General features: G+C 62.8%; 1 protein-coding gene across 4 annotated transcripts in view; it reads left to right on the top strand.

The window, feature by feature from the left end:
* Positions 1 to 12,127, top strand: part of VAC14 (VAC14 component of PIKFYVE complex) — a 94,981-nt gene that overhangs the window by 80,837 nt on the left and 2,017 nt on the right. The window contains exons 15-18 of one of the 4 annotated variants that reach the window (XM_054579210.1): positions 4,454 to 4,628; positions 6,081 to 6,199; positions 7,482 to 7,561; positions 9,478 to 9,628. In XM_054579210.1, coding sequence (XP_054435185.1) covers positions 4,454 to 4,628; positions 6,081 to 6,199; positions 7,482 to 7,561; positions 9,478 to 9,628 — 525 coding nt within the window. Of the gene's footprint in view, positions 1 to 4,453; positions 4,629 to 6,080; positions 6,345 to 6,776; positions 6,864 to 7,481; positions 7,562 to 9,477; positions 9,629 to 12,127 lie in introns of those variants that run through there. The other 3 variants (XR_008529612.1, XM_054579211.1, XM_054579212.1) reach the window with 3 other exon arrangements.

The following is a 12,127-nucleotide window of genomic DNA, read 5'->3' as shown; positions in this document are numbered from 1 at the left end:
AGCCGTGTGCGGCCCCTTCCCCACTCCCAGGACAGGGTGAAGGGGAGCGCCAGGGTCGCTGCTGCCTGTGCCCATACCTTTCTCCCAGGAGGTGGGCAGCAGCTGTTGCCTAGTGGGTGGCCTTCTCTGCCCAGTCTAGGCCATACACCTCAGGGCATGACTGGCCAGTCTGGAGTAGACTGTCGCCTTCCTCCTCCCACCCATCCTGGTCCACATGCTGCCTAAAGCAGAGGCTGTGGGTGGGGGCCGGTGAGAGCACCTTCTACCATGGGCCAGCCCTGAGGCCGGTGGCCATCAGCGCCGGGGTCAGCAGCACAGTGGCTGCTTGGCCAGTGTTCTTGTTTGCAGGGGCAGTGGCATGAGGCTTACACCATCCTGGCAAGTGCGGCATGGCCACATGCAGGCAGTCACTGCCTTCCCCGGGCCCAGCGTAGGCCTTGGCCTTTGAGGCTGCCCCAAAGAAGGCAGCAGCATCTCCATCAGTTAGGGAAGGAGGGCGGTCCCTCTCCTGGGTCCCGGAGGCCTCAAGCAGGCTGCTCCCCGGAGACCCCCTAGTATGTGACAGGGGAACAAAAGAGAACTGTTCCTTCCCCAACGTGAACCTAGACCTGGAGGCAAGGGGATAGCTGTCTGGGCAGTCACAGGACACTTGAGGAGAGGAAGGCAGATCCCCGCCCACGTGGACTCCGGTGGGAGCGTGAGGGGTCGAGGCACGCACAACGCGGGTCCCTGCCCAACTCCAGCCCCCGGGGGGTGCCAGGGCGTGCCCTGCCAGAGCCCGTCCAGACTTCCAGCCCACCTCTCTGCCGTGTCTCCAGGCGTTTTCCAAGCCATCGTCTCATGATGAATAGCACTTCAATGTGTGTATTAAAAATACGGGCAAATGGTTAACGCTTGCAAGCTGCGTTCCGCTACGGATGCTGTGCCTGAGAGGCAGGCAGGCAGCTCAAGCCAGGCTGGGGCTCAGCAGAGAAGTGATGACGCAGCAGCCCCGCGTGGCAGCCATCTGCCAGCCCCGCCCGGTGGGGATGGCCCTGGGCACCCGCTCGTAATAGGCACTGAGGAGGCAGAGCAGTACGGATGCACTCCGGTTCTGGACGTCGACTCTTAACGGGTCTGGGTCCTCCCTTCCTGCTCCTCTCGTCGGTGGTGTGACTGGCAGCTGGGTCTTCTGCTTGGAGGTTATAGTGCCTTCTGCCCAGGCTTGTGTGAGCTTTGGCAAGAAGCCTCCCAGGTCTCCCTGGGCAGGGCAGCCAGGCCCTGGTGGTTCGGGTGAAGATGCAGCCTCATGGCAGCTGCCCCTGCAGACCAGAGTGCACCCAGCATGCAGGGACCTGCCCGGGCTGTGCACAGGGTGGGCTGGGGCTGAGCGGAGGCGCATCTGCAGGCCTGTCCGTGAAGCCTTGGATCAGCAGGAACACGGCCCCTGGCGTAGCAATGCTCAACAGCGACTACTCAGCAGCTGCTGAGAGCCAGGCCCTCTTCTTGGCGTGAGGGACACGAGGGTCACAGACAAGTGCTGATGGGAGAGACAGCCAGTAATCAAGTCCATCAACCAGGTGGTTCACTTGGAAAGAAACAGGACTTTCCTTAGAAAGGGCTGGTGGGAGGAGGGTGTGCATTGGACAGAGACCTCACACAGGACTCAGGGTGGGAGCTGAGACCCGGATGGCCAGAAGGAGCCCGTCCCTAAGCAGCCTTCCAGGCCGGGACAGAGCTCAGGAATAGAGGGAAGGTTCGAGAGGCCAGTGTGTCATGAGTGAAGGAGGAATTGTAAGAGCTGATGTCGGAGAGGAACTGACCAGAAAGTGCGGGGTCCTAGAGCCGAGGTGAGGAGCTGGCTTTTATTTAGATCCCGGTGGAAGCCACCGGCGAGTGCCATACTCTGGTGAACACTTTGAGGGGTACCCCGGTTGGCGCGTGGAGGGTGAACTCTGGCGGTGAGTGAAGGGGCAGGGAAACTAACTGGGAGCCAGCACTGGAGTTGCCTGGGCAAGCAGTGGCTGACGCACTCAGCCACCATTCAGGGCTGGCTGAGACAGAGCCAGGGGGAGACAGGATGTGCCCCAGAGGCAGAGCCCCCCGCCCTGGCCAGCAGTGCACCGAACACGCAGGCCCAGGGGTCCAGGGCAACTCCCTGTATGGGGCTGGAGCAGCTCGGTGGGCAGTGATGCCGTTTCCTGAGATGGGGACAACAGCGAGGCCCCGGAGCCATGCTCTGGCCCTGCCGAGTATGAAGTGCCTGCTGGGCAGCCGTGCGGTGCCGTCCGCCAGCCGAGCGGCTGTCCCGACCGGGGCTCAGCAGGGGCTCCACAGGTGCGTGTGGTAGCCACTGACCTAGAGGCAGCTTTGAAAATAATCATGGGACCAGATGTGACCACCAAGAGACACCGACTAGAGAAAGCGGAGCTGTCCCAGCACTAGGGGAAGAGGTGGCAGGAGAACCAGGAAGAGAGCACAGCGTCACGGGTGGCCAGGGAAGAGCGTTTCTGGAAAACTGCCATTCCCTGACCCTCGGTAGCCCCGTCAGTGTTCCCCGGTTCTCAGGGACACGAGGAGGCCCTGGTGCCCTCTCCTTCTCACTGCCACCCCCTTGGTCTGTCCCTCCATAGCCTCCCCTGCCGTCCCCGCTGGACTGTGGTCCCTGGAGAGTGCTGCCTGGCAGCAGGCTCAGCTGTTGGCCTCTGTCATGGAGACGGCAGCAGCTGCAGGCGACGGGCATGTGTGACCATTTGTCAGAATACTCCCTTCCTCCCCGGCCTGCCCTTCTGGAACATTTCTATCCCATGGCCCTGGAGACAGGGTTCATCTCGGGCTGGGAGGACCACCAGGGGACAGGAAGTGCTGCCTCTCCTCTACCAAAGGGCTAGGCTTCCTCCCTTAAGCTGGTTGCCACCCTCACCCATGGCACCAATAGGTTATCCAACCAGGGGTCCCATTCACTACATACTGTGCCCGCCACGCAAGTTGTCGCTGATCTTGGCAGCTGCCCCCGAGTAGCCTCCAGTGCACAGGTGGGTATGGCCCCCAGCTGGGAAGTGAAGACATTATTGCATAGGCATCGGACCACACAGCTGTTGAGGAGCACGAAGCCCTGGGTGCTTGACCCACCACCCCCACCCACAGCAGGCAAGTGAGGGAGCCCCCAGGTGATGGCGGAGCCCTGGTAACGCCCTCTCCCTCTCCACACCCCCCACACCCCGTTTCATCCCTTCAGCAGCCTCGTTTCAGTTCCTCTGGCAGTTTCTTGCCCCAGTCTGCTGGTTCCAGCTGGTCCTAGGCTGGAGCCTGCCTGTCCACTGTTTGCACTTCGTGGTTTGGGATTTTTCCGGGCCTGAGGTGGGGAGGGATTTGGCCCCAAGGCATAGCTGGTATTTAGAGGAAAGCAGGAAGCCAGTCACTGATAATCTAAGTTTACTGTGAGTTCAGCTACCTGGAACGGACGTGTTTCATCCTCAGACCTTGTCCCCACCAGCCCCAGGCGCCATCTGTGGTGCGTCCCTGGAGCAGAGACTAGGAGTCCGGCGGGCAGCAGGGAGACAGGGAGCTTCACCCCCATCCTCCTCACCAGCCACTCGCTCTCCCCGCGGCACAGGAACCAGCTTGGGAGGCCGGTGGGCTTCCTGCGAGCCTGTCCTTGAGGCCCAGCTGTTACTGCTGCCATCACTTGGGCTCAGGGACCCAGGAAAAACTGGTTTTCTTTATTCTCTGGGTTCTGTTTTCTTTTTTATAAAATAGGGACTCCTCTCCACCAAACCCACACCTTACCCCCCCACGATGCACTAGAGAAGAAAGTGGAAAGGAAAAGTGGCCGTGACTCATCCCATGACCTTGGTCAAGCCACTTTGCCTCCTTGTGCCAGAGCTTCATCCCCTGAGCAGCAAAGATAAAGCTCAGGGCTGTTGTAGGGCTCACGCACCCACCAGGGCCTCCTGAGCCCAGCCGCCTGCAGGCCCTTCCGCAGGCAGGGGGCCGCACGAACAGCACAAGCCAGCTCCTGGCCCGGGGGCTCTCTGGGAAACGGCGGGGGGGACCGTGCACAGGTGACCCCGTCAGCGTGTGGAGAATGTGTTCGACGGAGATGAGGCCTATCCAGAAGAGTAAAGCAGGGAAGAGGGCAGGGTCCCATGTAGGTGGGAGACCAGGAAGATAGTCTGGGGTCCCGTGACCACAAGGGTAGCCAAGTCCCTGCAGTCCTCTGACAACTGTAGTTCCTGGCCTAGGGCAGGGTTGGGGGATAAATACAGCCTGTGGGCTCCGGGTGGCTGGGCCAAGGTGAGCGGTTTGGGGAGACGTGGAGCCAGGCCCGCTGTGAGCAATGCCGGCCGTGCCGCACGGGCCCAAGCCAGCCCAGGGAGAAGCAAGCAGGCTTCCTCAGGATGCTGACAGGGCAGGGAGAGGGTGCAGAGTCGAGGCCCAGGGGCCTCTGTAACGTGTTCCACCTGCTCTCCAGGCAGCTCTGCCTCCTCCTGAATGCAGAGAACATCTTTCACTCAATGGCAGACATCCTGCTCCGGGAAGAGGACCTCAAGTTCGCCTCCACCATGGTCCACACCCTCAACACCATCCTGCTCACCTCCACTGAGCTATTCCAGCTGAGAAACCAGCTCAAGGACCTGAAGACTCTGGTACTGGCGTCCATGGGCTCTGGCCCCGGGCTACATCCTGTGTAGACGTGGGCATTACACTGTGCAACCCGCCCCCCCACCCCTGCCCCAGGAGGTTCTCAGGAAGAGGCAGGGTGAGGTTGGAGATCTTCCTGGTCCAGCGCCCAGTGCGGGTGCCCCGGGGCTGGCTCCACGTCAGCACAGCCATGGGAGCGGGTGCCTGCCAGCCCCCTCGGCGTGGCGCTGCAGAAGCCTCTGCCCACAGAAGGCCCTGAGCTCGGCTCAAGGGCCTACATGCCCTCCCCGGCCCTCCAGAGGCTGTGCCTTTTCTAATCACTGACACCCTGCTTCCACCCTGGCACTGCCCCTTGTGTACAGAGTGGGCTCAGTTCTGGGCCCATATGGCGGGACCCAACAGGGTGATACTCTCTGGGTGCTACAACCCTGTCAGGGTCAGGCCTGTGGGCCATCACCCTGTGGGAGATCGGAGTCGCTGCCCTCTTTGCCCTCCTCCGCGGCCTGGCCCTGCTCTCCCACACACACATCTGTCTCAAAAGTCACCCTGTCGGAAGCCAGGGTGTCACAGCACTGCCTGCCCCAGGCTTTGGGTCGTCAGAGAGCAGGGAGGCGCACGCCATCCTACCATCCTGCTCTGGGCGCCACGGTCAAAGTCATGCTCAGCCCTGGGATGGGGGCTGAGCTGCAGAGGGTCCCCAGGGGCGGCCTCCGTCCTGGATGTGCACGTAGCTCCAGGGGTTTTATTCCTCGATCTGGGCTGTGGCCACCACTCACACCCACCTTCCCAGCTCAGACCCTGCGTCCGCCCGTCTCAGAGAGCCTCACAAGGACATCCAGGCCTGGTCTGAGGGCATCTGGGGCCACGAGGCTCCGAGTGATCCAGGCCACACCCCTGCCTCCTTCCTGTGGTTCCTTTCAGACATTCGCAGAGGCCTTAAGAATTTTCCTCAGGGCAGGGGCTCCCCCGAATGTGGGCACAGCTCCTGGGCTGGTCCCTGAGCACAAGGTGGGCCACAGAGGAGGGAGGAGAGACGGCGTTTGAGGACGCGAGGAGGGTGCTGCAGGGAACACTCGCTGCGCCCGCCCTCACACCCCGTCCCAGCCCCACAGGCTCCAGGACCGCAGGGTCCCGGAGACAGCCATTACTGTTATTTGCCAAAAGCAAAAATGCCAGCACAAAGGACAGGCTCGCTCCCCACCAGGCCCTGTCGCTACCACCACGTGGCTCTGCGGGACCGGCAGTAATGACAGGGTCTGAGGAGGAGCTGTCAGCGTTTCCTTTGTGACAGTCTGTTCCCAGCCGGGCTGCCAAACAGCGCAACAGCGCGGTGCTGAGCTGGCTCCTGGCTCTCTGGGAGGGCCCTCCCCGCTCGGCCCACAGCATGGACCCCGGGGTAGGGGGGGAGCAGGTGGGAGGAGCGGAGCTCCGTTAACTGCTCGCACCTCTTCCCTCAGGAGAGCCAGAACCTGTTCTGCTGCCTGTACCGCTCCTGGTGCCACAACCCAGTCACCACGGTGTCCCTCTGCTTTCTCACCCAGAACTACCGGCATGCCTACGACCTCATCCAGAAGTTGTATCCTTCGCTTTCACAGTTCTTCCGGGGAAGCCACTGAAGGACAGGTGGGGCCCAGGTGCTCCCTTCCCGCCCAGGGAGTGGGCGCAACTGCCGTCCTCCGGCAGTGCCTGCGCCTGTCCCAGGCCTGCAGCACCAGGACCCAGTAGGTGCCTTGGAGGACATGTTTGCTGTGGGCAGCAAACAGGGCCATCGGGGGCCTCGTGGAGGCGAGCTGGCCCTGGAGAAGCCTGGTGGGTCGGTGATGGGCTGGGCAGGCCACCTAGACGTGGGTGCTGGGGAACAGGCAGGGCGCCCTCTGCTCACTGCAGGTCCGGCTGGGCCCCACGCTGGGAGCAGGGAAGGAGGCGGAGGCGAAGCCTGTGGGCTTGAGCTGAGTGTCGGTGGTGGTACTGGTGGGGAGCTCAGGGACCTTCAGGGGCTACAGAGCCATAGCCAGCCGGCTCAGCAGATGACACAGTGGGGAGAAGGGGGCTGGACAAGAGGCCTGAGGAAGAGGGAAGACCCCAGCACAGCCCAGGGCCTGCCTCAATGAAAGGCTTCGTGGTCAGGTTTTGTTTAAAACACTCTGATGCAGACCAGCCGGCTCTGTGAACACCTGGTGTGTGACCCTGGATCGGAGAGCTACTTAGTATGCAAAGTTGGCCTCCTTCCCTTACGGGCCTGGAGTTGGGGGCAAGGTAAGAGGGGCCCTGAGGTGCGCCTCCTTCAAAGGTCAGCTGGGGCCTTGCCTGGCTCCCTCAGGGTGCCTGCTCTCCTCCCACAATCTAGATTTGCTTCTCTCGGTCATCAGTGTGACCCAGGGACCACAGGCCACACGCATGCCAGAGCCCCGACCTTGGCCCCACTGGCAGCCCCCCCTCCCCGCCCCCCACTCACTGGAGCAGGGCCTTTCCTGCCGGGCGCCCCTCCCCCCGCACCGCCCCGGCCCAGGCTGCAGGGCCGTGATAAGAGCCGTTCAGAGCCCAGGATCGCAGAGGAGAGAGCTGCCAGAGCAGAACCCGAGGGCCCGCGCAGGGGGGACAGCTGTGCCGCTTTTCACTTAGAGGGATACAAAGGCAATGAGAATAGACTGATGTCCTTCGTACACAGAATCACCTTAGGCAGAGGCAGGCTCTGGGCCTCAGGAGCCACACCAGCGAGAGGAGGGTTGCTCTGAGCTGCTGGCTCAAGCCCCCCGGTCCCACTCAGCTCCCCAGTTGCCCGCACCCCCAGCTGAGACCCCTCCCAGAGACAGGCTGTCCTGGCCCCATGGGCAGACTTTCCTTGACTGCCCGCCCAGCGGGGACCTGGAGGTCACTGTGGACTTCCTCACGGAGGTGGACAAGCTGGTGCAGCTGATCGAGTGCCCCATCTTCACGTGTAAGGGCACTTCCTCTGGCCTTTGGCCGGCCTGGCGTGAGGCAGGGGTGAAGCCACACTCAGAGGAGGGAGGGAGGGAGAGGGCAGACACCCCAGGGACGCTCTGGAATGTCAGGAATGTAAGACTGGGAGCTCAGTCAGGGCTGAGGAGACCAGATGGCGCAGGGCTGGGACACGTGGCATCAGAACATGGGGCCTGCCCGTGGGCCTCACGGACACCCCAGCGCCGGCAGCAAAACCCGCCCGCAGGGTCACATCATCCCTGCCGGGGAGAACGGGACCGGTGCTGTCGGGGGGCGGGGGGGCAGCTGCCCCGGAGCTCCCCGGGCCCTTCCTCCCAGCACGCTGCCCTCTGCCCTGGCTGCTGGAAGCTGTAGGGCCCCTGGCCCACCTGCAGGTGCTCCTGTGTGCCCAGGAGCCACACACCCATCTCCTGCAAAGCAGAGTTGGCATTTGCTGGGAGCCGTTGGGCGGGAGCTGTCTGATTGTAACACCCAGGCTGAATGTGCAAAAGTGGCAGCTGGCTGGGGCGAGCATAACTCTTGGCGCCTCAAACACAGTGACTGAATGAAACTCATGTGTTTTCGGTGCAGCGGGGAAGCCGGGAGGCAGCCCTGCTGGGGCCACCTTCCTGCCAAGCTGGCCACCCAGGCCACCTGCTCTCTGGCAGTGCTTCTGACCTGCCCTGGCTCAGCCCATCAACCTTAGCCCTGGAGCTCAGAGGCAGACACAGGGGCTGCGGGGCACCGCCCCTCCCCCCAACCCAAAGAGAAGCACCTTCTCCAAACAGCCAGGTACCATGCTGATGTCCAGGAGACACAAGAGCGGAGGAAGACACTGCTCCCAGTAGAGTGCCCCTGAGCTGGCATCTCGCTTCCCCGCAGGCCTCCAGGACAGCCAGGCACATGCTCCCTGGGAGTCAGGTCCGGCCTGGCCCTAGAAAAGCCACAAGCACCTCTCCAGGCCCAGGGCTTTGTTGGGGCAACCACAGCAGATGCACCCTGGTCCTGCCCGGCACCCATTCCAACCCCAGGTTGCCTGGACCCCACTGGCAGCTGGCTTGGCCCCAAAGCCCCAGCTTCCCCCAGGGCTCACAGTGGGGTGTGGACTCGGGCTCATGCCTCTGCTGGCATCCCAAGGCTGGGGGCTGCCACTTAGGTCGCCACTGGTGGTTCCTGCAGTGTCACCTAGGGCAAGGGGACGGGCAGCGGGAGGCCCTTGCACAGCAGCCACCGAGTGTCGTGGTCCCTCTGGGAGCGCCTCACCCCCCACAGAGGCCGCCCAGACTGGGCCTGGGGACAGGCGAAGGTCGAAGCCGGTGGCTCCCCTGAAGGGGCTCAGAGGACAGAAGGCTGGGCCAGTGTGGTTGGGACAGTGCTGGGCAGGGCTAGGGGTGTGTCTCCTGTATGGTGGGTCGGTGGCAGGGCTGGTATCTGAGATGGATCCAAAGCGCCTCCCAGATACTCCTGGGCTTGGTGTGTGTTTCAGCCACACACAAGCGTTTTCCATCGTGCCTGCCCTTAAAGCCGTCCTAATCCGGTCCCTCTGCAGCTCACCCTATTTATAGCTCTCGTGCTGGCACGTGCAGAGCAGACCGGGGGGGTCGGGGGGGCGGCGCTGCTGCAGTACGGCCCGAGCCCCCTCGTTACCGGGGAGGCAGTGAGCCCTGGGGGCAGGGGGCCAGGGGCCAGGCCCAGGAGCAGGCTGGGGGTCGCCCGGCGGGCCAGGCAGGCAGGCAGGTGGGTGTGTAGGAAGAAAGAGTGAGGAGGTCACGGGGACAGCTAAGCGCCACTGGACGACCTGGTTGCTGAGGAGCTCTGCCCTGGTCCTGTGCCACTGACACCTGGCTGGCCCGGGTAAGGCGAGGACAGTCCTAGGCCCCTGACCCCTGACCCCTGACCTTTGCCCTCCTCTAGATCTGCGCCTACAACTGCTGGACGTGAAGAACAACCCGTACCTGATCAAGGCCCTCTACGGCCTGCTCATGCTGCTGCCCCAGAGCAGCGCCTTCCAGCTGCTCTCCCACCGGCTCCAGTGCGTGCCCAACCCCGAGCTGCTGCAGACCGAGTGAGTGCCAGCGGGGCCTGTGCCCTCTGCCTCCGCAGGGGCTGCGGACGGTCTCCCTGGCCTGGGCATCCCACCCCTCTGTCACTGCAGACCCTGTCCACCCTGCAGCCGCTGACCCATGGGCCCCTCGTTTCCACGCCAGAACACCAGGTTGAGGGATTCTGGGAGTAGGTGGCAGATAGTAGTGATGCCTTCTCTAAGAACCAGAGTTGAGTTAATTGAGAATATCAGAGGGCTCACCCAGATGGAGGTCCCTAGAGAGAAACTCCAGGAGCTCCCTGAAGTTTATGCCTCAGCTCAGGGACAGTGTCCCAGGTGGCAGATGGGCCAGACAGCTGGATAAGGCCTAGTCCCCGGCCTCAGACAGTCCCCGCCTCTGTCTATGGCAGACGCCTAAGCTTGGGCCATGGAAGTCCCCAGCATCGCTGAGACCTTTTCAGCCCCTCCAGGTTGGGTGGGAGGTAGGGTGCATGGGCGGCTACCCTGCGCAGGTCCCGTCCACAGGAAGGGCAGGTACTAGAGACACCTCTGCCAGGAGCACAGCACAGGCAGCTCCAGCGGGAGGGCTGCGGCCCCTGGGAGGTCCAGGCTCCCACCCGAACCCGCTGCTGGCCCGGCCCCCAGAGCCCGTTGGGCCGTGTCTATATTTGGTAACCCTTGGAGGCTTTGCCTCATCCACAAGCATTTGGCATCCGAGATGGAAAATTTCACTTGTCAGGTCACCATGGAAACAAGCAGAGCCACTGAGAAGATTTACGCTGAATGGAGCGCGCCCAGCTTGCATCAGATGCCCTGTGTCTAGAATTCCCTCCCAGGCTGTTCAAGCCACTCGGTGGGCCTGGCGCCCCTCTCTCCTGTGAAGGGGCCTTTGCCACTGGGGTGGACGCAGGTCGCCTTGAGACAGGCCTGCCTGGCACTCGGGCCCGGATCCAAGCCCCTGTGCCCACCATACCAGTGGACTCCAGCTCCCTGCCCCCGACCTGGCCCGGCGCCCCCCCCCGCAGCCTGACTGGTTGTCTGCCCTAGGCCAGCTAGAGGGGCTTGAGCCTCAGTGAGCATGGTCCCGTGACAAAGGCCCAGGTCATACCTACCCTGACCCTTTCCCCAACAACAGCTCTTTAGGGTGGCAGCACTAGGCACTATCCCAGCCGCTTATGGTGCCACCAGGTAAATCCCCAGGGGAGCAGAGAACAGCATGGAGTTGGGTTTGTGTCTGGGGAGAGAGGCCCTGGAGCCACACTGTGCTTCGCTGGCCTCGCCTCCATGCTGGCCTTTCCAATACCTGGTGGGCTGGGGCTGCCCTGGCAGGCACTCAGGAAGGAAGGTGGTGTGCGAGGGCCAGGGGAGACAGGAAGGGCTGCTTCCCTGGGAACTCCGGTGTCCCCTCTGCTTCTAGGAACCCGCCTGCCTTCCTGGGGGAGACCTCTGGGCCAGGCCATGGACCCTATGCTGCTAAGGGCGAGTCCCTTCCCCGGGCTCTGCCCGCTACACCCTCTCCTCAGAATGGTCGGACCCTCCTGCACACCCCAAGCCAGGGCAAAGCAGGTGTGCGGAGTCTGGAAGCTGAGAAAACAGCCATTCCTTCAGCAGCTCCCGCAGTCCATCAGGGAAGCCTCGGGGTAAGGGGCTGAGGCCTCTGCGTAGAGGAGCCTACAGGTCAGGGGACAGTTCACAGGCCTGGATTAGGGTCTGGTCTGAGCTCTGTGACCTCAGGCAGGCCTCCACACTTCCTCTGGGTTTCTTTGATAGTGAATTAGCAGTTGGACTAAGGGGTGGCTCGAGGCTCTGCTCAGTCTTCAGGACTCTTGGGTTCCCAGCCGCTCTTAGTAAGGACCGAGGGAGCTACCACAGATACAGGCAGGGAGCGCAGACAAGGAAGGGGCCTCCAGAACAGCCGGAGGAGGGTCAGGCTGCAGGGCCAGGCACAGAGGGACAGCTCACGCCCTGGAGAGGGGCCGAGGACAGTCTCGGCCCTGAACGGAACAGGCAGCTGGAAGCCAGCGTCAGATTGCGTGACAGGCCTGCAAGCAGGGAACAGCTGAGGGAGTCTGCGGTCCTCGCCCCTCCTCATTCTGCGTGCTCAGGGTGCCGGCAGGGCTGGGGGACCCAGGCCCTCACTCAGGCTGCTGTGCCACTCCCCAAAGACCACCTCTTCAGTGAGGCTGGAGAGACTGCCTAAAGAAAAAGCTGATGACGCTCAGCAGCGGTAGCCCTGGACTCTGCACTCTGAGGAGGCCACCCCCACCCCCATGGGACATGGGACATACCCTCCCTGCTCCCAAGGCTTCAGGCTAGGAAGGGTCTGCCCACAGGGAGGCTGAGTCCCTGGGGACAGGACTAACTGCCAGCACTGAGACCTCTACCCCTACCCTAGCCACGTCTTTGAACCTCACCCCGGGTTTGCCATTCATTCCTGGTGTCTCCACGGAAGCCCCTTGTCTTGGTCCCTCTTGGGAACCTAATGCTCTGACTTACTGGGGGTGTTGAGGGGGCAGCACA

This window comes from Pteronotus mesoamericanus, unplaced genomic scaffold (assembly GCF_021234165.1).
Source record: "Pteronotus mesoamericanus isolate MK-2021 breed Mesoamerican mustached bat unplaced genomic scaffold, CSHL_Meso_final contig_52, whole genome shotgun sequence".
NCBI lineage: Eukaryota > Metazoa > Chordata > Mammalia > Chiroptera > Mormoopidae > Pteronotus > Pteronotus mesoamericanus.
This window is presented reverse-complemented; position numbering and strand designations above follow the sequence as displayed.